The following is a 22,509-nucleotide window of genomic DNA, read 5'->3' on the forward strand; positions in this document are numbered from 1 at the left end:
ACTGTCCACAGGTTTGAAGCCTAGTTTCTATTACCGTTACAAGAAAGGTCACAGAATCACACAGAATCAGTACGGTTGGAAAAGACCTGTAAGATCATCGAGTCCAACCTGGGGGGGGGGGGGGGGGGGGGAAAGAAAAAAAAAAAAAAAAAAACCAAAACCACAAAACCCACGCCACACAACAACAATAACAAGCCACAACCCACCCAACACCACACAGCACCATGTCCATCAAGCTACATCCCACAATGCCACATCCACACGCTCCTTGAATACCTCCAGGGAGGGTGACTCTACCACCTCCCTGGGCAGCCTATTCCAGTGTTTCACCACTCTCTCAGTGAAGAACTTTTTCCTAATGTCTAGCCTGAACCTCCCCTGTCGCAACTTGAGGCCATTTCCTCTAGTCCTGTCACTAGTCACTTGGGAAAGTGTTTGCCGAGAGTGGGTTTGCCGAGAGTGCATTCTGTGTCATCATGGAGGTGATCGATGAAGATACTGGATAATATTAGCCTCTGTAGCTATTGACCTTCTCTCATAACTGGCTGTCAAGCCATTGGTTAATGCTGTCTTTGATCCCAGTGGTCCATCTAGTTTTCAGCCTGTTTAGCAGTCATCAAACGCATGCTTCTTCAGTTTCAAAATGAGAATGCTGATGTAAATAGTGTCAAAACCTTTGGTAAAGTTCAGGTGTATTACACCCTTCATCCACATAGCTATCTTGACAGTCAGATTGGTCAGATTTGGCAGATCTATATTAACTGTTCCTGATCTGCCTTCTCATCATTTATGTCTTCGGAAATGGATTCCAAGAGGAAGTATCTCATGAACTCTCCAGAGTCGAAGGTGAGACTGACTGGCCTATAATTCTCTGGATCTTCCTCCTGGCATAAAGTTTGCCCTTTTCCAATCATTAGTGATTCCCCTTCAATTGCAATGTTTTGGTTTGGGTTGGGGTTTTTTTGTGTGTAGATTACAGACAGTGGAGGTGCAGCCCTTTCAGTACTCTGGAATGAATCTCATAAGCTCTCTAGAGCTGAATGCCTCCAGCTCACCAATTCCTCTTTCTAGCCCTGGTCCTACTGTGATGACCTGAGGTGTCCTGCCTGCAGTCTTCTCCTCACAGAGAAGATATGTTCATCTTTCTCTGCTGCCAGGGCCCTGAACCAGATTGCTAGGTGAACAGCATCAAGAGATGGAACTCTTGGGAGTTCACATTTACTTCCTGATCCACTGTTACATCAGTCATATCTATCTTCTTGCCCTCACAGGTCTTAGGCTCCTGCATCTGCAGAGTCTTTTCAAAATATTCTGATGGTTTCCTGTACACCACCTCTGATGCCCATTTGTTGCAGTTTCTTCTTTTGGTACTGCAGTAAATTCATCAGAACTCATCTTTCAAGCTGCTTGACTTGGCCTCCCACAACCTGCAACCTGAGCTGCAGCATCATCCCTCGGGAGTTTTGACTGAAAAGGGCTTGCTGAAGGACCAGAGGTGGCTGCAGCAGCAGGGACAGGGGAATGTGTCTTGTGACACGTCTCCATTTTTAGGTCATTTTCCACACAGGTGAATATATTTCACCTGTGAGCCACCTGCCATGTGCAGGAGCAACTGCCTTGCTCATGTTTGCTCGTCTTCCTTATAGTGTTCCTGGTCACTGACATTTCCTGGAGTGCCAGAGACATAGGAAGCCTAGCACAAGTTATGTCCACCTCCTATGAGATTCCCCACTTGGCAATGAACCTCTCCTTGCTGCCTGCTGGTTCCCAGACCCGATTCATTCACCTTGTGGTGCCAATACTGTTGCATACAGCTTCCTCCCATGCTACTGTTGGAAACTAGAGTTCAGTCTCTAGACATGCAATTTCTGGCTTGCTTGTCCTGAGCTTACTAGCTGAACTGGAAATGGTTGACTGCACACCTGCGCAGGCAGATGAGAATCTCTGGTCTGGCAAAGGCGTAATAGGTGTAAAGACCTGATAGCTGGAATCAGAAGCTGGACAGGAGTTCAAATTAGGCATGTGTTTTCAACAGCAAAGGCAATTGGACACAGGGACAGATCACAAAGGCATGGATTGCTTTGGTTTTTAGCCGACTTCTGGATCCATGTTGGAGGTCTTTCCAGAAGGCGTGATTCAATTCCCCTACAGATTTCTGGGCTCTTCTACAGGAACTTCTGGGTGAATTTCTACAGCTTGTGTTAAAGTCAGCATAAATTATCCTTATGCCTTGTAGTTTGTAAGATATGTAGATGTAATAGAGGGTTCTAAATTATGGCTGTCAATGAATAACAATTTTGCTATGATTGTGGAGGATCTGTCAGTGTTAAAGACAACCTGGAAACGAGAGAAATGTAGCAGTTCCTATGTTCCATTCTGTTTTACTTTTCTGTCCAAGCCTTGTAACCAGACATCCTTTGTTGTGACTTTTGCATGTTCCCAGAAATAGGAAGCCAAAACAGAGGTGGTTGAGTAGCTGAGATATGAGGTTATCAAAGCATTGTTTTAGCTGTATGAATGGAAAAGCACATATTGATTTGTAGTTACAATGGACGAATAACTTCAGGACTTAACAGCAGTAGGATGTATTTAGGGGCAGAAGAGCCAGGAGGACTTACACTTGCTATGACAGAGGCAACTGTCATAGAAAAGGGCAACGCATGCTGTTCTGTGTCACTTACCCAGTCTTTTTTTACTGTGGAAATTTCTATGCATAAAGTATTTTCTTTTTCTGCTGAAGCGAACAATGTCTCTGTAGTCAGTTCCTGACTACCCGTGATTGGGTTATCTTGTGTCACAGGCTGCAGATGTCTGCCCTGATGCAAAGAGAACTTTCTGAGGAATTTGTTACCTAATACCTAGTGCTCTGTAAATACGGTATATCAATGCCAGGATCAGTTTATGCTGGGAACTAAAATTGCTTTTACCTGGCTTGAAGTTAACAAACTCTGTTAGTCTCAAGGTGTGTTATCTAGATATGCCATAGCGATCCCTGTTCTGCTGATAATCAGTTTGGATCAAACTGTATTTTTGAGCCCTTTTCGTAGCAGACCCAGCCTGCTTTGATGTGGATCCACTGCCTCTCCATAAATACTCCAAAGCCCTTAGTTTCAAAAGGAGTTTGTAACCAAGTTGTATGTGTATGAGTGACTCCCCTTCAATTCTAGCATTGTGCAAATCTCGTAATCCCCTTACTCGGAGTGCTCTGACGAGTATGGTGCAGATGCAGCTGGGTCTGGCAAGGTCTTCATTGCCTGGATTCCATAGCTGCTGGTTGGACCCATGCTGATTCCTTGGAGGGGCAGTGTGGTATATCTGCACTGCATTCTCCAGTGCATCGTATAGCAAATGAACTACGAGATTTTTCTATTCTTCCATGTATCCAAGCTCCCCGTACCCTGGAGAATACAGGATAATGTGTTTGTATGCACAGTGTGTCTTGGGATACCAAAATTTAAACACTGAAGATGTTTGCAGTTGGATACTGCCCTTGATACCATCTAGCAGTGCTGGTCCTCCTTGGGCCAGCAGGATAATGCAATGGGCATGGCTTTGAAACAGAGTAGTGAATCAGGAACACCTAAGGCAATGGTAAGCAAGTATTGTTGCTTGATTAAACTGGGGTTTTTCATAGTGAGAAAACACTTTAAGTTACAAGGTTCTGCAAAAGCTTTATGCAACTATAAAATGTGTGGGGGTGTATCTGTTAATAAGTTGATATACTTAGTTGCAAATTTTACTCATACTGAAATACGATGTATAAGATTTCAGCTTGGAATAGAATCTAATGTCCAAGTTTAAATTCCAAAGATAGGTGCTTATTTTGGACATGGTGATGGGCACTTCATTATAATGGTGCTAAAGTAAATACTGCTAATTTAAGGCTCTGACTAAACTCTGGAAATGCTTTTAGAAGTTTAATGTAAAAGGTATGTTTTATAAAATATGTATAACTTCCCTTTAAGCCCAGTTGTGTGAAATTCTTATTAAATTGTGTTTCCTGGAGAGGTATTAAACAGTAATTCTGGCCAGGCAAAACCGTGCTTAAGCAGTTCTGTTACAAAGGCAACATGGTTTAGGATGCAATGTGCACGAGGCCTGAAACTTTCTGCTAGCAGACTAGAGGCAATTAACTTAACAGCTGCATCTGCAAGACTGCAGACTGGGCAGAACTGCTTTCTTTTGCCTTGCAGCAGTACTCAAAACTCAAAGATATGATGATGCTAGTCAGGCACTTAAAGATGGCTGGGGAAAAAGGATATCCAACAATAGGGCAGATAAAGGTAGTGCATTAATGAAGTGCACTAGAGCACAGTACACATGCTTGTATAGTAAGTTTGTGAAACCAGGAGGAAATTGCAAGAAGAAAAGATCCCCATTTTGAAGATGCTGGCAATTTTGACCAGGAAAGATGATTTTTACAATACACTTGTGATTTATTCTTGATGCTTGCTAATTAGAAATTAAAAACTGTATGGAAGTGCAGGCAGACGGACAGACTAAATGTGTTGAAAGTTATTGCTAATGAAAGCTGTCCCTGGGAAGCGTTTTCATTTCTGAGGCCTTGCACATTATAGAAGATGCGGTACGTATCTCAGGTCATGAGAAATCCAGCTGGATGAGAGACTAGAAAGAAACTTGCTATTAGCTGCCATGTGGAAAAAGCTGTTTGGGGAGAAAGGAGCATTTTAAGTGAATTGGGTGATACCATTGGAATTGAATATTTAATCCAAATTTCTCCAGCCAACATTTCCACAGTTCTGAGGAAGCTACAAGCAAAGACTTCAAAGTGTGTTTGAAAGAAAAAAAGGGGGAAACTTCAAATGGAGACGTGCATCAGCTCCTGCTCTGAACAACTCCATAGATTTTGGTAATGTGTTTTGGAAGTGCCAAAAAAATCTGTATTTGGCCAACTGAACACAGCTTACAGTTACTGAACTGAACTTTGAGCTTGACCCTAAGATTCATTACTCCAGGTGAACCTTAAAATCTATATTTGGCTGCACAGGCGATTGCAGGTGCTTAGGTCTTGTATGTTCACACTATAACTTTGTAATAGCAGAAAAAGAGACTAAAGAATTTCTGTCCCTATGTAATTCTGCAAATAGAAAGAGTAGAAAAATGCACTGGTGTTCTGGTTTTGCTGCAGTTGGGAAGTAAAGATAGTGATCAGCCTGTGCTTGATAACAAGGCTCACAAAGACAACTTCTCCTTAGAAACTTCAATTAAATTTCAATGGAGGAAAAACCCCTTAACTCACAGCTGAGAATTTCAGGACAATTTGTCTTCCCTTTTTTTTAAAGGAGATTATTTATTTCAGAGAGAACTGTGGGCTGTATTTACAAACCCAAGTTCTTATTCTTGGTGGAATTTCTTTTTGGTGACAGAAAATAGTTATCTGAATTGCTTGAATCCTTGAATATCTGTATCTACTTGAGCCTATAGGTTAAAGATGCTCTGGATATTTCCAAGTGAAATCTCAGTTGTTAGGCTCTGAGGACTGTGGTTTCTCAGTGCAGATCAGACAAGATTTGCCTATCTGGCATGACAGAAAGTGAGTGGGAGAGATACAGTGATGGGTTTTGTTGTTGTATAAGTTAACTTAAATCTTTGTTTTTAATGAGTGGAAAACTTCAAAGTTATAAAATGATATAATGAAGATTGTATTGCAAAGCTCATGTTTTATCTTTGCAGTCTACAAAGGTGTTGAAAGCAAAGGCAGCTTGACATCCCATTTGTGTTGGCTTTTGCTAGTAGGTGGGCTCTGGGCTTCTCTTGGTGTCTTCAAAATTCTTCCCTTGAGGTATTTTACTCGCTAGTTTGTATGCAAAATGTGATTTACATTCTAAATTTCAGTACGACACATCAGCAATATTAAGTGGTCTGTGCCTTGTCTAGACATCTGACAAACTACTACAGTCATTCAGGGGGAAAAAAAACAGTTTTTGGTAATTCAGACCCCAGTTGCTGCTGCTGTAGCTGCTGGATGGAATTTGCTTTAGAGCTTGATTCTTACCAGTTAAACATTGCTTCGGCTTGGAACTTTATATGTGCGCTGAGCTCCTGGATGAGGTCAAATGCAGGGCAGCCAGTCATTTTATGCTGTCTAGCTCTGTCAAATTGTCTTACATGAATGTAATACTGCCTTGGTTGCATAAGTAAGAAAGCTGAAAAGATATAAATGTCAAGATAGCCAAGTTCCCACGGAAGACTGGTTTAGAACTGGAGCTTATATTAAAGCTCATGTTACTTACTGGCCTAATTAAACTAGACAAGCCTTTATACCTGCCAAATGTATAAATAAAGTCTGTGACTGCATTGTGCTGACGCAGCCCCTCGATAACAGCAATATCTTGTCAGGTGTTTTACTTCTTAAGGGAGTTCATTTTGGTGGGAGATAATGCTTCCCTGGAGTGGCAGGCATTTTTATAGCAACAAATTATGAAGTCGTGTGAAATTTGTTTTGCAGCCTGAAAGAATAATTTATTTACAGTACTATATGGTACAGAACTTGCATCTCATCAATGCAAGCATCACCTCTTCTGCTTTTCAGTTGAATAAATCACACATTAGCAGTAGCTGACATTTTGCATTGTTTTCCTAAGAAAGACATTTTTGATTTGCACTGTTTGATCGTCTCAGCTTAATGCACTTATTCCCTCTAATCTTTTATTTACACTGAATTTTATTGAAGTATTTAGAGGTAAATGTACTTCTGAATGTACAATATGCTTGTAAATTTAATATTTACTTTCATATTTAGGAAAAGTCCCACCCCCTCCAGCACATGAGCTGAAATCCAAGTGGGAAAACCTGCTGGGACCTGAATATGAAGTTATGGTATGTTATCTTTCAATAAACTACATTCATTTATGTTATTTCTTTAAATTACAGATCTGTAAGCTTATCATTACAGGCTGTTTATAAAACAGTTTAGTGTTTGGAACCGATCAGTAACATCCCATAACATCAAGGCTGAAATATAGCAATGTTATAATGAGGTGTGTGGCTTTTTGTTTTGTTTTGTTTTTTTATTCTGTTTATATAGAACCTATTGTTATACAGATACTAGACAGGAACAGTGATTTAAGAAAATCAACTGTCTTTTTAAATCTGCATCATAGTAGCTACTTAAAATACGGCATTTTTATGATTTCATTTATGATCTATTTGTTTTATTGTGCACTGGGAAAAAAAGGCTTAGAATAGAGCTCCTGTGTTTCACGAAGGATCTTACAATTTTATTAGAAGAATGAAGGAATGATTTTCAGATGTGCTGGGAAAATAGGAAGTAATTCACCGTAGTGTAACTTTGTGGTGCCAGTGTCTATTAGGTATTTCTTCACTTCATATTAAAAAATTGCCAAGCAAAAGATTGTTTTGATGAATCATCATAAGGAGTTGACTGAAATTGTAATTCACTACCGCTTTTCAGTGCTGTGTTAGCCAGTGAGTACAGATAAAAGACTCCAACTAGTGTTCTTTCTGAAGACTTAAAAAATTCTCACCACCATCAAGAAAATGTCCTGTTTGTCTTTGCAATGCTTGTCCGGTTGATTTAGAGATGCTTACTTTTACTACTTGGAGTGGCCATCGTTCCAGTCACTCGCTGGAAGATTTAAAGTAGCTTTAAGAATTGCTTTGAGAAACTCGCTTCTCTTCTTTCCATTAGCACTCCTTTAAGATCTGAAGTTCGTGTAAAATTATGTACGTGATGCAATAAATCTGTTCGGCTGCCCACTTCAGTTGCTTGGTATTCCCATCCTTACATTTCAGGAGTCTGATATTACTTCCCTTAGCACTATCACACTTCCCACAGAGAATGAAAACCTGCTTAGTTTGTGAAACCGTCCATTTCCAATTCTTCTTTAGCTGCCGCCAGTAAAATGTCAGCAGTGAAAATGTTAACAATTGGTCCTTTTAAATAACAGAAGGAAACTGTTGTGGCATCCCATTTTGAAAGTCATTTTTTGCTTCTTCCAGTTCTTGTCGTCTGTACCTACCTCTAGTCTTGCTTGGCTGCGTTCAGTAACAACGTTTAGTTCGATTTCAGCCTGATAGCGCAGCCCCTGTTTCACGCTATCCTCACTCCTAGACTCAGCTCCCAGAAAGTCACCCTGAAAGTGCCTACAGATTTGAGTATTCTCTCAGAAGTATTTCTCTTCAGAAGAAGCAGCTGTTTGAAGAGAGGGTTTGGTGTCACTCATGGCTTCAGTGTTGCTGATCCTTTGTGGTACCAGTGGAAGGAGCTGAGATCCTGCTGAAACAGAAAGAGACCCTGGCAGTTTGTACAAGGGTGTATGACTGTGTGGTGTTTGTTGCCAGGTGCTAAGGTTGAGCAGTCAAGCTGAGGAGTTACCAGTCATAGTTATATTTAGTTACAACTGAATGGGCATGAAATGGATTCTGTCTGTAGGGAAAAATACCCTAGGTACTAGAAAACAAGATGCTGGAAGCCCTATTTAAAATTAAGCCAAAGGAAAAGCTGAGGCTTAGTGTTGTTTCATAGATACCTTGTTAAACTAGAAATTTCCAAAGGAGCCTGAAGTTACCTGATTTTTTGCAAGGCTATATATTTTCCAAATCTAGTAAGTGTGGCAATTCTCCCAAACATTCAACTTGAGTGTCCTAAACTCCAGCCTCGGGCCGTAGATCACCACAGATGTCATCTTATTACATTTAAAATTGCAGTAAATAACCTCATAAGGTTACAGATAAATAAATTATGTTAAGGAAGAACATTACAAGAAAAAAGGTGGTGAACATAGTTATTTCATAATATAAAAAAAAATGAAGATATACTGAAGAGATTTCTTATCACTGTTTTAAATAATCCACTTTGCATTCAAATTTGGTAATTAAAATCATGTATTTCAAGCCATGTTAGAAACATGCTGCAGAAGATGGTGGTTTAGTCTAGATGTTAGGTGGCTGTACTATAGCCTGAAGTAACAACTTAAGCTATCGTACTTTTCAAATTTTGATTGGCAAGTCGCATTGGGTATTTGTGTCAACCATAATGGTGTTTTGTGCTTATACAGGATTACTGAACTTGACTAAAATTGGCACTTGGGCTTTGGGAATAGGGTAATATTGGAGTCTGCTAATAGTGCATAATCACCACATTCCTAGTTGTAAATGTTCTGTGTCTGAAAGATTTTTTTTCTAACATTTGTTTAAAATTATTTTGCATCAGTGTGACTTTGTTTAAGTACAGTTTATTTTGCTCATCAGTTTTTTTGCCAGAATTCATCATTCTGGTAAAGTCTTTATTGTCCTGATATTAACAAATGTTATGATGTACAATTTTTAGGTTGTGAATGTGGATATGCCCATTACAGATGATTCGGAGCTCCAGAAGTACTCAAAGGTATGACTTAAATGATGGTTTCCTTCATGGTATATGTTGGCAAAGTAATCCCAGGAGAGCACAACACAATTCCAGATTTATGTGTTTCAGAAATTTAGTGGCTTTATCTTTCTTTTCCAAAAAAAGGCTTCCAATATTCTCCTTATCTTCTGGACTAGTCCAATACCTTTTCGTAGCATGGGCAAATGAACCTTTAAAAAAAAAACAAAACACACCAACAAAAAAAACCACCACAAACAAAAAAACCCCACACCCCACCCCACCCCCCCCAAACAAACAAACAAAAACCACCAAAACCCAAGCCATGCATATAAACCTCAGATTTTGGGGTACTTAATTGCATTGAAATTCAGTTGCTGAAAGCCACTACAGAATGGAGCAGATGTTGAAACTCTGGTGAACAGTGTCGTCGTCCTGCCGAGGAGTTTGCCATAGTGATCCTGGCTCAGGAAGAGGGAGGTGCCTTTAATCAAAATGGTCAGAGCTGAAATTAATTTCAGTCTTCCGAGACTTTAGAGAGATTTTCAAGATATGTATGTTAATATTGTGCAAAAGAGGTTTGTGGAGGTGATGCATTTATATACTTGTGGGGATGCCCCAGTGAAGAAAGACAATAAACTCATAATCAGACATGGGTGTGAGGGAATGTTGAGGATCAATGGATTGCTCCTTTTATTTGAATATTCAGAATTAATTGGGAAACAGGACAGCCAGTGTTTCAATTTAAGTAATAAAAAGCCAGAAAATGGCCAAACTGAAGGAGCAGATACTGCTGATAGTCTCTTCTCCCCACGTTGCCATAATTTCTGCTGTCTTGTCTGGATAGTGTATCAGTTTTATGCTAGTCTTCCTCGTATTAGCAGACCTAAGACACTAATGGCTGGAGGCTCCCTAGAGAAAAATTCCAAATTAAGGAGGCCCATTGGGAAAAGGCTAACACAAAATGAGTGATTTCACCTTGCAGAAACAAGGATGCCAGTATTCTTAGCTATTTGCTGAGGACACTTCATGGATATCTTTCCTACCTCAAAGTAGTGTAGCTCGTAGCTCCTGAAGGAGTAAGACAGCTGATCTTGTGGTGAGTTTTTATGGTGATTATGGAATTTCTTTCAGTTTTGTTAAAAACTCACCTTTTGGGTAGGTGGTTAGTTTAGGTGGTACTCTTCTCTGCTTTTTTTCCAATATGGTAACCTTTTTTAAGAATATAGTTCAAATTGCCTTTTCCCCCAAAGGGCAGATTGGTTGTTTTTATCTGTGCAAACAGTTTGTATAGAGAAATTATGGACACTTGTGCTGTAACGCAGATGATGTCAATATGAAGACTTAATCATCTTACTGTGTGCTTAGTTTAATTTGGCCAGCTACTGGATACTAAATGTGCTTATGTTGTGATAGATAAACATATATACATTCTCAGCCATACTTATCTTTTGGCAGCTATTACCCATCCACACTTTGAGATTAGGAGTTGAGCTTGACACGTTTGATGGACATCATTATATATCATCAATTGCTTCAGATGGTCCAGCTGCAACACTTGGTCTTCTGCAACTGGAGGATGAACTTCTGGAGGTAAAAAAAACAGAACAAAACCAACCAAAACAGAACTGATATATTTCCTGTCCGCTTAGCCTTCTTAAAAATGCTTGTATTAAATTCTAGTTTGGCTGCTGTGTGCACAATAGTAGTATTTAAGAGTTGGTTGTGGAAGCAGTTAGACTAGTGCTTTGGAAGTCACATTAGTTTTCTTCACTGTTTCCTTCCTCCTTTATGGACAAAATGTCAAATTCTTGTGATCTTTTAGTGACTTCATGGGTTTTTTTTTTCTTTCTGAAATGTTTTAACATGAGTATCAAGACTTATAAGGGCAGAGATAATATTTGCATTGAATGTATTTGTATCTGTAGTCCTTTAGCTCAGTCTTTTGAGCAATTTGGCATTAGCTTTTGTGGTGAATAATCTTTCTTAATATTTGTCACTCCTAAAAAATTTATAACAGTCTCAGGAATAGTGGTTCCTGTTACGCGATATAACTTGCTTGTTGAGTGTTGAAAGATATTTGTGTGTATAAGCTAGTACATCAGATTCTTTAAATATGTCTAAAGAGGTGTTGGGGCAGTTTTGAAGTTATCGGAATCAGACCAGATCTATTTGCTCAGGAAAAATATTTATCTGATAATGTTAAAATAATACCTATTTTGTGTGTGTATGTATGTATATCTATCAGTATCTCAGCCTGCAAGTGAAAAGACATTAATTTCCTGTTGAATACTTGCTCTTTGTGGAATATTTTGAATTTGAACCTTCTTTTAGTGGAGGCAAAGAACATTTAATTGACATCAATGGGAACAGAATTAGGCCTTCTGAAAGATTAATTTGTTAGGTGTACAGCTCTCTTGCTTTTACTTGTTGTTCACCCTTTAACATCAAAAATTCATACTGATATCACTAAGACCTAAAACATTTTCTTCAGTTATTGCTTAATGGAGGAAATCTTGATTCCTAAAGGAAGGGATTAATGGAATGCTGGAAGTGCTGTTTAAATTCCTTGGCCGCTAAACAAAAAATTGTATACAAAAAGCAATAATGCAGTGCTGTAAAGTAACTTAGGAAACTTTAATTGTATATATTTAACAGTTTTACTTGTTACTGCGTACTTACAATTAAGTTCACAGATATGTCCAGACCTAGTAAGCATAAATTTTTTTCTATTCTGTAGCTGGAAAAAAAACCCCAACAAAATAAAAATGTGCTCCGGGGCTAAAGCTATATATGCCAGGTTTAGTCCAGAGTATGTTTTTGCAGCCAAGTTATAAATCCCCTTAAGTAGGGGTTTGCAATGGAAAAAGTGACAGCTCCATTCCCCAAACAAGCAGCTCTACCTGGGCCTGATACAGTTGGGATTAAAATGTGATCAGCAAGAATTTTTTTTTAATATATAGTGAGGTTGAATGTTGATTATTTTTAATGACGTGTTTGAATTGTGATAGAAAGCATGGTATTTTCTTCCCCCCCCCCCCCCCCAATTTTAGCTAATTTCATTGTGTTCTTTTTTAGGAGTAAATTGCTTCCTTGTGTCCTTCTAGTTTTGTTAAAAAATTTCATTCGCTCCTATTTGATGGCACAACTAACTAGAGTGGTGTGGTGAATGAATGGGGTGTAGGGCACCTTGCGTGTTTAGAGGCTGATTTCTGGCAGCTGCAAAGAAGAAACGGGAGTCCCCAAGTCTGCTTGGGAATGCACGGTAGCTCTTCTTCATCAATCACAGTGCGCTGAGAAGTGCTGGTAACTTTCCACCACGCTGCCACTCTCAATGCATTAAAAAATCCTTACGCATAGATACTTCTGCTTAAATAATTAACTAATGGATTAGCCTGATAGCTCAGCAGTTGCTGTAATTCTTACAGAAAAAACCCATAGCAGTTTGTCTTACTATGTTGGAGGCCAGTTATACCACTCTGAATTTTTCCCCTTGGCTGGGTTATAGTGTGAGAGGAACTCTGTGTTTCCCAGCAGTACAAGCTATATTTACACTGTAAAAAGCACAAAGGAAAAAGTGGAGAAAAAATAGAGGTGATCAGGACGAAAATGGTGGCTAAAGTGAGATTGCTGTGTAGTCTTGTGCAAGATTGAGTCCCTCTAAAGAACAAGGAGATCTGGGAAGTATGTGGCGAGGCTCTGCCTCAAGTACGCATGTACAGAGGTGTGTATGTGTATATTGTATATTTACATGCTATATTTTCTAGGATCAAACGTGGGTTCGTCTACACACTAGCATTGCAGTTTGGGTATGGACTGAAGTATTGAAGGGAATCTTCAATTTACTGTGCTTTGGTTCATGTTGTGGAGTGGACTTGGATGATGTGTACTGGATTCCTAAACCAGTGGTTGCACTCCAGCAACTTTGGACATTTGGTCATGAGAGCAGACATGAGGTAGCCTGAAAGAAATCCCTGAAACACAAGAGGTGTCGGGATTGAGTCCGTAGCACTAATTGGCTTTAACCCCTGCTCTTTTGGGGCAGCACTGCTCGTCAACATAGAAAATGTTCACATCTATGACACCTACTGACGTTCTGCTTTCCTCATATTTAAGGATACCACTATGGTGCAAATAGATGTACCCTTATGATATTGCAGGTTATAAAATACGTGAAAGAGGATGAATCACCGCAGTTTTATTTTCCTGAGGAAGTACAACTGCGGTATCCCATTTTTAAAGCAGCATTATTATCTATCTATCTATCTATCTATCTATCTATCTATCTATCTATTTTTTTCTTTTTTTTTAAGTCTGTGTTTTAAAACATCTATTAACAATGGCCTTACTGTCTTCTGTTGTCACTCAGGATCTAAAGCTTATGGGATGGTATGATTTGACCCTTGTCATTATTTTCTGATTAATTGCTTACTGTAATTGATTTCTTTTTTACTGTAAAAACATTCTTGCATGTTTTCTGTAGGATCTATTTTAGTTTCAACCATTTTGTTACATTTTAAGCAACTGACAAAGTTGTGCTAGTTCTGACTTCAAGTTTTTGGTTAGAGCTCAAAATGTGTGTTTTCTGAAAATATTTTCAAAAATTACATTTTTATCTTTTTAAATTCAAACACATAAGCCTAATGCTAAAAAAAAAAAATCCCCAACAAACAAACGGGTGAAAGTAAAATAACAATGCTAGGAAAGATTTAGGCCAGGAAAAGTAGTGAGCAGAAGACAAGTTAGAGGAAGCTGAAGAGAGCAGAGACACGATGTAGCAGTCAGTAGTCAGAAGATCTTGCAGATGAAGTTTAAGTCTTACAGTAATGCATATATACTTCAGGAGCATACGTTAATAAAACTATGAAAGCTTTGCCAGAATCCCTAGGTAAAATTAGACTTCCACATTCAGCTGGGGAAAGACATGTACACAAAAAAATTAATAAAAGAATCTGGTTGATATCCTTTTAATTATCTTAGTGTGGATGTGTGTTTCCCCTTCTGTGTAGGTAAACGGAGTTCAGCTATACGGAAAATCACGCCGTGAGGCAATCACTTTTCTAAAAGAAGTGCCACCCCCATTTACATTGGTTTGCTGTCGGCGACTTTTTGATGATGGCAGTGAGTCTCTTGTGGATGAACCCACCATGGGAGTTTCTCCTCCAGAACAAAAGGTAGACTTCTCATGTCATTCAGTTGTGTAAAAGGACAATAACTTTTCAAAAAAGTGCATCTATTTCTGAGAAAGTGATTTAGCGTTCTAAAGACAGTGTTTCTGTTTTCCTTTTGCTGTTTGATCCAGGCCACTTTTCAGTCTTAAATAACATTTCCTAAAATATATATAGTTATATGAGGCAGTTTTGTATTAAATTGTCATATAAAGCTGCCTTTGCCATTCACTTTGGGCTCGTAAGGGACAGCTGGTGTTTCAGTGAAAGACAGTTCGTGTTTGCGACACTGGTACTTTTACTACAGTTTTATACAGGTTGGTCATGAGAAACTTCACTGTACTATAAATACAAGGTAGGTAAATCACCGAGCTAGCATGCTGACTATGTACATCCCATTCATCATTCTTACACTTAATAGGTGAGTGAGAGCTCTGAATTATACTAAATCACATCCTTGCCACCATTAGCTGATTACTTCCATGTTCCAAGTTGTTTTTTATAGAACTGGAAAAAAATGAAACTAATGTTTCTTTCCGTTGCAGAAGCTTTAAAGTCTCAAACTAAAGCTTGACACCTGTAATGGTTGTTCCTATTTACAAAAAGTATTTACACCTTGACTTCTCATCTTTTCTGATATTTTCTGATCTAATTTCCTCTAAGGTGCAGAGTTAAACAAGAAATATGGATGTTTCATGGAAGAATAAGGTGTACAGTATTACGCCTTTTTGTAAAAGGCCCTTTCTGTTGCAATAGAACTTGTTCCATTGTGGTTTTTGATGTTGCATTTTACTGAACGTTTTCCATGAGCATCCTGTCAGTTGCACATCTTTGCCGTAAGGTGATATTGAGTGAACAGACGTTGCCCTCTCATTAGAGCAATCTCACAATATTTCTGCTTCATTTTGTCAAAAGTATCAAAAAAGAGTGTGTGGAAGAAAAAATTCTTCCTTTTGCCTCATGGCAGTGCTCTGTGTAATAGGCGTATTTGTCCAAAGAAATAATGTTAAATCAGTGTGAAGTTAATCATACAAGATTTTAATGTTTTTCTTGGGACATCATACATTGATAATTTGTAAAGATTATATTGATAAAATAGCAGTAATGTTAAAACACGCATTTTAAGTTAGACAACAAAAGATGCCCTTTTGGCAGATGTATTTATGAAGGTGTAATTGCCCAATAAAATTGGGCAGCTATACTTCTTTCTTCTATACCTTAGCACAAAAATTTTTCAAACTAGATACTATTTGTAAAGTAACAATATAAGAATTTTTTGTTTGCATGTTTAATGCCACAAGCATCAGATGTGCCCGATCGTCTGGTCTTTCTATTAGCTGTCTGTGGTTAAATCTTTTATGCTAAGAAATGTATTTTTCTTTTATGCATCTAATGGGACAGCTGAAGTTCATCAACATCTAACAGGTTAGTAATATTATAACAACTAATTTGACTAATACATGGGTATTTGTGTGTCAGGTTGGGCTCCGATGCTCAAAACACGTAGGCGTAGTCCCAAGGGAGTATCCAAGGCAGCAAGCTGGAGAAAACTGGATGCATAATGTTCAATGAAGTTGTAATTCCATAAAAGGTCATATTTTAGGGCATGTATGAGCCATTAATAATCGAAATATCAAAGGAATAGTGTTTGTAAAGAACTGAAAGAATGGTATTTAACTAGAGCTTTTATTTTTCAGGTGAAACCCGAGGAAGACATTAACCCTGAGGAGGAAGAAGGAGAATTAGCATTATGGTCTCCTGATGTGAAGGTTATTGAACTGGAGAAAGACAGAAATGGTTTAGGATTCAGCATTTTAGACTATCAGGTATACTTTTCTGTATAACTGAATACTAAAAATCCCTTTGCTCCTTTGTCTTGTATGGTGCCTTAAAACGTTTCGTGATGTTGATTACTGGGTAATCAACTTGGCACTTGGGCCTAGAAACCGTGTAGGGAAAAGTAATTTATTTTGAGGCCAACTCTATAAAGTGTAGTGTAGAGCTTGTTCTAAACCACTCTGATTATCGGACATGATAAAGTGGAAAATCTTTAATCCAACTCCACCTCATAACTCTGAGTTTAATGGCTAAATGTTGGGGGGAGTTCGGTTTTTGTTTTATTTTATTTTAACTTGGAATGACTTTTCAACTATAAGAGTGGCAAGCAAACTTTTTTAGGTATTGCAACTTTGTTTCCTATGTACCAAATTTAATGAATCTTCTGCTTTTTCCCCCCTCACTGCCCCACCCAAATCACCTTTCATTTATAAACGGAGTATAGACCCGTGCTGGTCTGTGATATGTGGGCCCACTCAAGTCATGGAGAGATTCACTCAGGCTTTGAATCGAGCCATGAGAAGTAGAGTTTGCAGAGGTAGCTTTACCAGGACTGTCCTTCACGGTCAAAAGGGAATGTCAGGGCTGACGGGTGAATTGGTGTTGCAAACTCAAGTTTCTGTAAATACAAATTTGCTTTAATACATTTATTTAATTTATTAGTGTAAGAATAGAGATTGAAGAGCCTAATTAATAATTTTTCAGTTATGCTTCTCACTGAAACTATTAAGCCAGAATGCCAGAGAGATGGGTAGAATTTTCGGGGTGGGGAGGTGGCAGGGGGGAAGTTGACTTTCAGAAGTCATTCATACCTTAAAACTTGACTTCTCCAAGAACAACCATTTTGGGGTAGATTATGTACTTAATTGTTAAACTCCTTAGAAATCAACAGACAAGTCTTTAATTGGGGGCAAATTCTACTAAAATTAATGAATCCTTCTTTCAAAAATATTAGCTTCAATTAAATATATAGAAACTCTCAAAATCTGTGGTAAGAACGAAATGTTATTCGTGTTTCCAGTCAACATGATATATTTTTAAACCTCTAGCTATCATATTTATAAGGAAATAAAATAGCTGGATCACTCTTCATAATAATATACACATCACATCTGAATACTGCCTAAACATTGTAGTTTAATAAAATGTATTCAACTGCTGTGCATAAATGTCAAGTGATATAAAATTCACTTTTTGATACAATAAGGCATGAAATGGGAATGAATTAGAATAAAAAATATTCGAAGTATTATGCAAAAACATTAATTCTATATTTTACCAGTGTGATTTAAGATTACTGAAAATAGATCCTGTTAGTCATTTTCGCTGACACATGTTGTGTTGCAGTGCCAGCTTTACTGTAGAGTTGCTAGGAGTCTTTACAGAGCAGTAATACACAGATTTGCTTTTAAGTTCTCATATAATCAGAATTAATGAAGGCTTTAATAACAGGCTTTTTATTTACTTATTTGCAGATGCAAATACATGAGCAATGTTGTGGTACTTTCAGCTAAATTTAAATACATTCTAATCAATTCTAAATGAGTGGTAAACCACTTAATCTCAGATCTTTATAATTTCAAGATATTTATGTATAAAGTATGCTCTTTTGTTTGGGATTTGCCTCTTAGATCTTTTACACTTTTCATCATCTGCAGATTAATTTTTATATAGAGATATCTGTGACTGTGTGCGTGTTTATGTAAATACATCCATCACATTCTTGAGTGCAAGGCAAAGAAAATAAATAATTGTCCATGCTAGATTGGAGGCGGGGAAAAAGTAGTATGTGGTTCCTGGGAGACTGTTCAGAATTCTTAAAGCAGATTTGCTGAGAAGCACAAAATTACAGTGAAGTATTTAATTGTGGCTTAAAGGACGTGGAGACCGAACTCTGTTTTCTACATTTCTTTTTGCAATTTTACCTTTCTTTAAAAAATGAACGTTTTTTTTAGGCACTTACTTTGTTTTGCAAGAGAAGATTCATGCCTTATAATGCCAAATGACACTACTTGCCTTACATATCCACTGTTGATTTTGCTTTTTTTGAGTAATCATATGATTTATATTTTTTTTAGAATTTTTTTTTTTTAAATAAAGATGGTTATTCACATGGCCTAGCTTCATGGATCAGTGCATCAGATGCATCAGTGAAAGACCAACCTTTCTAGGCTCCAATTAGTGTTGATGGATGTAGGGTGGGGAGGATAATACTTTTTAAGAGGTGACACTGAACAGAAGGCGTGTTCGTGGTGCTCATAATTGCACACATAAGGACTGACTCTCTCTCTCTCTCTCTCTCTCTCTCTCCCCGTTACAGAAGTTTCCTTAAACTTTGGTGTTATGTACCCAACTTGGAAGTGACGTGACTGTGTTCTGGGTTTTTAAGATCAAATTATTTCTGTAGGTTGAAATGGCACTTCAGAAAGATCAGTAGGAATAGTGAAGTAACAGTTCGGGGGGGAAAAAACAGTGATGCACTATTATTCCATCTCACTTTCCCCCTACATCAAGGTATGATAACATCTTTGAAATGCTACTGCAGTACCAGTGTATACCAGCCCAATTCAGTCGCTTCTTGTCAGAGACTGGTGACTGTTACCTGCAGTATTTAAGAACCGCTGAAATCCTGCTGATACAGACATGTTCATTTATGACAGTGAGTGATGCCAGATGCGCTGCAGAAGTGGAAGAATGCTAAGCAATTAGAGACCAGGCTGCTTATGGTGCTGTGGAAGTTTCTTCCTACTGCTTTCCATTCATGTTTGGTATTTGTTTTGAAGCACAAGGCTTTTTACCTGTCTGTCTTAATTTTGATTATAGAATTAGATGTGGTGCTGAATACTCTCATGGTATATAATTTATAGTATTTGTCATTTTGTTTTCTCAAAACTGACTACATACTTGGCGTAAAGGATATTGTGCCTCAGTTGTCTAAAATGCTGTGCTTCCCAAGTCACGCTCTGAAAAACAGTATTAATATAAGGTCTTTGTGAGTTAGAACAGGAATCTGGGTACATAGAAAACTGAATGCTGAGATGCTGAGATCGAGAAGTTATTACTCTGGTATATTAATTTTTAATGGGCTGTCTTTCTAATAATGTTTCATCTATCAAATAAATGATAAGCATATCCCAAGTGACTTGCAGGATATTCCCAGAAATGTACGAGCATAATTCCAATGCCTATATATTTTAATGAACTAATTACAAATTAATTATACCAATTATGCATAATCAATAGTATTTCTACTTTGTCCTGTGTTGTCTTTTGTCTGTCTTTAGGGATTTAAATGCTTAAAACAGAGGCGCCTTCTTTTTTTAATAAGGTCCCCATGGAAGGCCTGTACACGTGTTCCTAAAACTTTTGGGATACCGTTAGAGAAAGAGTAGACTTGCCCTCTTTGCCGTAACAGGACTTTATTTCTAGAGGATACTTTTAAGCTTCCCATGATCACTATATATAAAAAAAAATCTTTTTTCTCCTTTGCTGAGTGCCCTAATTTATAGTTATGTGGTAGGACATCTAAAATCTTTGAGACTGCTGCTCTGCTAGCAAGGTCAATACTTGGCGAGAGGGGAGGTGGGTGGGGAGGCTGATCCTGCGTATTCTTGAAATGACCGGTTTCACTGGATTATTTTTCTCCCAGTGTGATGGCTTATTTAAATAAGAAACATTGAAGAGGTCTTAAAATGAAATCTTCCGTGTATTTTTCTGTTGTCACCACTGTGTTGGGATCTTGTCAAAGCTCTTGGGCTAGGCATTGCTTTTTCTTGATAATGCTTAGATGAAAAGCCTGCGGAAGGAGAGGGAGCAGCAGCCGTGCCGGTAGGCTCTGCGTGCAGTGTGCCTTTTTCAGCTGATAACGCATCGTGCTCAGCAGAGACCTGAGAAGCAGCGTTGCATTGCTGGTGATTCTATCTTGAACAGGGACCCTGCCCCCCTTTTGGCCATTAAAAAGGTGTGCTGTTTGGTCTTCTGGCCAACTTCTCTGTGAAGCAATATACTCTACCTCCCTTAATTTCCTTGTAATTTCACTTGGAGAAGTTGCTCTCTCTTTCACCTCTTAACTAACTTTTATGTAGTATTGCTGGCACAGTTAGTGGCAAGTATGTTTTGATTGTGAATGAGGGATGCAGTACACTTTGTAGAGTGCTTTAGGATCATCTGTGATGCAAGGGGCTACGGTAACCATATTTATTGTTCTTTGTCAATAGATGTGAAAGTATCTAGCTTAACGTAACTTTGTCTAGCCTGAACCTAAACCTCCTAGCCAGCAAGTCAAGAGCTAAGCCGTTGTTATTGAGACCAATCCTTTTTCTTAGAAAGAAATTAAAACAGAAAAGGCCATGGTATGTCCTCAGGTTAAAATAGAGGAGAAATGCTGTATAAAAATGATGGTGTTCCCAGGGCATTAGAGCAAGAGGAAAGAAAAATCACACAAGATGAAGACTTCTAGAGAAAAAGAACAGATCACACTAGTATAAAAGGTACCTTGAGCCGCCCTGAAACAGTGTTTAGCAAAGACCTGATGCATGCAGACCAACAGATTCTGTCAGTAATGTTTTACAGAAATATTGGAAAAACCACAGGTAGCTGAATTGCAGATTTCTTGAGGCAGTATTGACCAGAAGGTAACTTGAATGGTCTGATGAGCTTTTATCAAATTAAAGAAAAAGCTGAATGGACTTTATGTGGAGCTTAATTTACTGTGCTTTGAAGTCAGAGTATTTTAAAGCAGCTGTTTTAAAGTGCATGAAACTGGAGAGAGCGAGGGTTGGAATAGAGAGGGTGGACATTTTACATAGCTCTTAGGAATGCCTGTGAGATGCTGTTTCTCTCCGTCGGTGCTTGAAAAGTACGTCCCCAGTGCCCGGCTGCTTTTGCACAGTACCCGGCTGCCCTACAGATCTGTTGGGTTGCAGGAGCTCACAGGCTCACCTGCTCCGAGTGGTCCATGCTGACGTGGGTGTAAATATCTACCCATCCATGGAAGCAGTAACAGGCATTTCAGCGCTGTATGAGCTTCATGTTACCCAGACCTGAAACAGCATGAAGTGTGCCTGTCTTCGTCAGCCTGGGTCAGTGGTTAAGGGGTTCTTACTGTAGTCTAGCAATAGGGACTCCACAGCTGCCTTATTCCTGCGTTTATCTTCATTATCATTAGCGGTTTTTCCTACTGTTGAACTGAAGTCTTTTTTTTTGCTGCACATTCAGCAGGTTATGTTTTGTCCTTCTCCCAGGGAGCATGGGAAACAATTGTTTTCTTTTTTATAACAAAATCACTGCATAGTCGTTCACGGCAGGAAGTGAAGCAATTTAAGTGTCTCCAAATATCTTTCCTCTTTTCTTTATGCCCCAAACAAACAGGCTCCAGATGTAGAGTTACAAAAAAGCAAACTGACTTCTTATTTGTAGAAGGTGGTATTCAACTTATTTTTTTTTTTTTTCTTTCTTGGGACTATTCAACAGTGAGATGCAGGCTGGAATGCTTTGACATGTTGCTAGCTAAACGTTTGCCCTCTTGTGATAATTTGAGCTTTGTCTGTCTTGTGATAAGTTTGTTATGAACAAAGAATCATATTCACATCCTTGTTAAGCACATTTTCACCTGATCATGTGATGGAAACCTGTGGCTTACTGGCAAAAGCTGCACAGCTGTATTAAAAAGCAGTTTTACAATGGCTATCAGCTTGGTACTGGGAAAACTGATAAAGGCAGCTTTTCTCCCATCTCTACAACCCATCCACATTCATTAACATCAAAGTTCTGTAAGCCTCAGTACCAACTGTGTTGGTACTCATCTCACGGAGGATTTGCTTTTCTCCCCCTATGGGAAAGTTCTGCATCCTTTAAATCATACTAAGCTGCTTCATTTGTAAAATAATTCTTAATAGTGTGTCATGAATTGAATTCAGTGTAGCTTTTTAAAAAATTCTTTTGGAGTTCAGCTTAAATGCTACTTTTCAGGATCGAAGAGCTGGTGAATGCAATTGAGCACATTCCTGGTAAAGTTTCTAGGGTGCTCATGATTAGTGGTTTCCAAAACCTCGGTGCAGCAGTACTAAAAGCTTTGGGAGACCAGAAACGACTTTAATAAGAAATCAAAGGGACTGTGTATCTCAGCATGCGATACGGACAGATACACAGGAATAG

General features: G+C 38.5%; 1 protein-coding gene across 1 annotated transcript in view; it reads left to right on the plus strand.

Annotated features, from left to right (window-relative positions):
• PATJ (PATJ crumbs cell polarity complex component) overlaps positions 1-22,509 on the plus strand; it is a 149,839-nt gene that overhangs the window by 16,967 nt on the left and 110,363 nt on the right. The window contains exons 14-18 of the mRNA XM_009808349.2: positions 6,764-6,840; positions 9,314-9,370; positions 10,808-10,942; positions 14,359-14,544; positions 16,227-16,343. Coding sequence (XP_009806651.2) covers positions 6,764-6,840; positions 9,314-9,370; positions 10,808-10,942; positions 14,359-14,544; positions 16,227-16,343 — 572 coding nt within the window. The remainder of the gene's footprint in view (positions 1-6,763; positions 6,841-9,313; positions 9,371-10,807; positions 10,943-14,358; positions 14,545-16,226; positions 16,344-22,509) is intronic.

Source organism: Gavia stellata, chromosome 10 (genome assembly GCF_030936135.1).
Source record: "Gavia stellata isolate bGavSte3 chromosome 10, bGavSte3.hap2, whole genome shotgun sequence".
NCBI lineage: Eukaryota > Metazoa > Chordata > Aves > Gaviiformes > Gaviidae > Gavia > Gavia stellata.